This window comes from Lissotriton helveticus, chromosome 5_1, assembly GCF_964261635.1.
Source record: "Lissotriton helveticus chromosome 5_1, aLisHel1.1, whole genome shotgun sequence".
Classification (NCBI taxonomy): domain Eukaryota; kingdom Metazoa; phylum Chordata; class Amphibia; order Caudata; family Salamandridae; genus Lissotriton; species Lissotriton helveticus.
In genome coordinates, this window is record NC_136065.1 from 1,257,559,131 (window position 1) to 1,257,561,172 (window position 2,042).

Consider the following 2,042-nt stretch of genomic DNA (forward strand, 5'->3'; position numbering starts at 1 on the left):
GATAAGGTTTTTCGCATTTGAGAATGACTGTGGGTGGGAAAATATTGCAGATGTTAATAATTTTGTATCCAATATGAGGACACTGCTAGAAATGTATAACTTGTATTGGCTCACTGTAATGATATCAATATGCACACATGCAAGATGATTTGTGCTTTCCCAAAACCTCTAACTCAATAAACATAAAAAGCTTTGTGAGGTTTTGCCTTCTGCCTTAGAGGATATGCTTGAATGTCACAATGTATCTCAGTGGGACAGCTGAATGATCGCTAGTTAGCCACCTACAACTCTTGCAAAATATTTCTTTTGATGATTGATTACTATGTGATACATGGTCTTTTTTCTTAGCAGTGTTTTAAGTGAAACCACAATGTCTACCCAGAACTTCACTCTTGTGACTGAATTTGTCCTCCTGGGATTCCCTCACAACAGAGAGATGTCAATGTTCCTGTTTGTTGTATTTTCTCTCTTCTACCTCTCTACTTTGGGGGGAAACATTCTTCTCATACTGACCATCATGGGGGAACCCCAGTTGAACACCTCCATGTACTTCTTTCTCCAAAATCTATCATTCCTGGATGTCTTCTTCTCCACGGTAACCCAACCAAAGCTTTTGGCCAACCTCCTGGTTTCAAGTAGGATCATCTCCTTCCCTGGGTGCCTGGCTCAGTTGTATTTCTTTCACTTTCTGGGCAGCACTGAATGCTTCCTCCACACTGTTATGGCATTTGACCGTTACATGGCTATCTGCCGGCCCCTTCATTACATGAACATCATGAACCGCAAGGTCTGTGTCAGGCTAGCTTTTGGAACATGGCTGACTGGTTCTTTGCATGCCTTAATACACACAATGCTAACATATCAGTTGCCTTTCTGTGATTCCAATTTGATCCAGCATTTCTTCTGTGATATCCCAACCTTGCTGAAACTTGCCTGTGGTGACACCTCTGCTAATGAAGCTGTGATTTTGACTAACATTGGGGTGGTATCTGTGGGCTGCCTGCTGCTCATTGTAATCTCCTATGTCCACATCCTCCATGCTATCCTGCAGATTAGCAATATCCAAGGGAGGAAGAAGGCTTTCTCCACATGTGCTGCCCACCTTATGGCTGTGATGATGTACTTTGGACCACCTGTTTTTATCTACATTCGTCCAACATCTGTTTATTCAGTAGACAAAACCCTCAGTGTCTTCTTTACAGTGGTGACACCTATGCTCAACCCCATTATCTACTCTCTGCGCAATCAGGATGTAAGGAAAGCACTGCAGAAACTAATATGTGGGAAAACAAAAATGTGTGAACTTACAGGGCTCTCATCTTGAATTGAATTACACATGTCCCTGATCCATCAATAGACCCTTTAAATGATGCAAAGTGCTGGCATATGTTGTAGTATTCACAGTTCATGATATCAGTATTTCGTTACTTGTTATTGTCAACATTTCACAACATCAATTAGATACTATTCTTAATAAAATTATGTGAATTACAATTTTCAGTCCAATTCACAATTTCTTAAAGGATTAAATGAGTTATCTATTTGTTGTAGTTTTTAGGTTTAGAAGGGTATTTGGAATGCAGATGTTTAGTGCAAATTAGGCATTTCTTGCTGCTTTATAGAAACTACTCTGCTCAGGATTCAATAAGAAATACATTTTTGCTTTTATGAAATGTGGGCTGGTAGCTGAAATTTCAGAAAGTATTGTTGGAGTCTTGTTTCTTAAAGCCACTTTTGGATTGGAAATTAAAAAAAAATCTCAGTAACACATATCACTGAAACTTAAATTTGTATCAAATGGCATACTAGGGCAGTTCCTACAAGTGGATCTCAGTTGAAGGAGTATGAACTCTACCAACCCTAAACTTGGTGTTTTTAGACTTAAAGAGATGTAAGGAGCCTATGGCTTGAAATGTGCATATTTTAGCCTTTGTGTGCAAAAGGTACGCAAACACATGGCGCCCTATGCAGTTCATCATTACAATGGCTTGAAATGTGCCTATTTTAGCCTTTGTGTGCAAAAGGTACGCAAACACATGGCG

At 39.6% G+C, this 2,042-nt stretch overlaps 1 protein-coding gene across 1 annotated transcript; it reads left to right on the forward strand.

Moving 5' to 3' along the window:
• The first annotated feature begins 370 nt into the window (after positions 1–370).
• LOC144752618 (olfactory receptor 10G7-like) lies at positions 371–1,324 on the forward strand. The gene has a single exon (XM_078640498.1). It carries the CDS (start codon positions 371–373, stop codon positions 1,322–1,324), a length of 954 nt encoding a protein of 317 aa, XP_078496624.1.
• Positions 1,325–2,042: the final 718 nt, after the last annotated feature.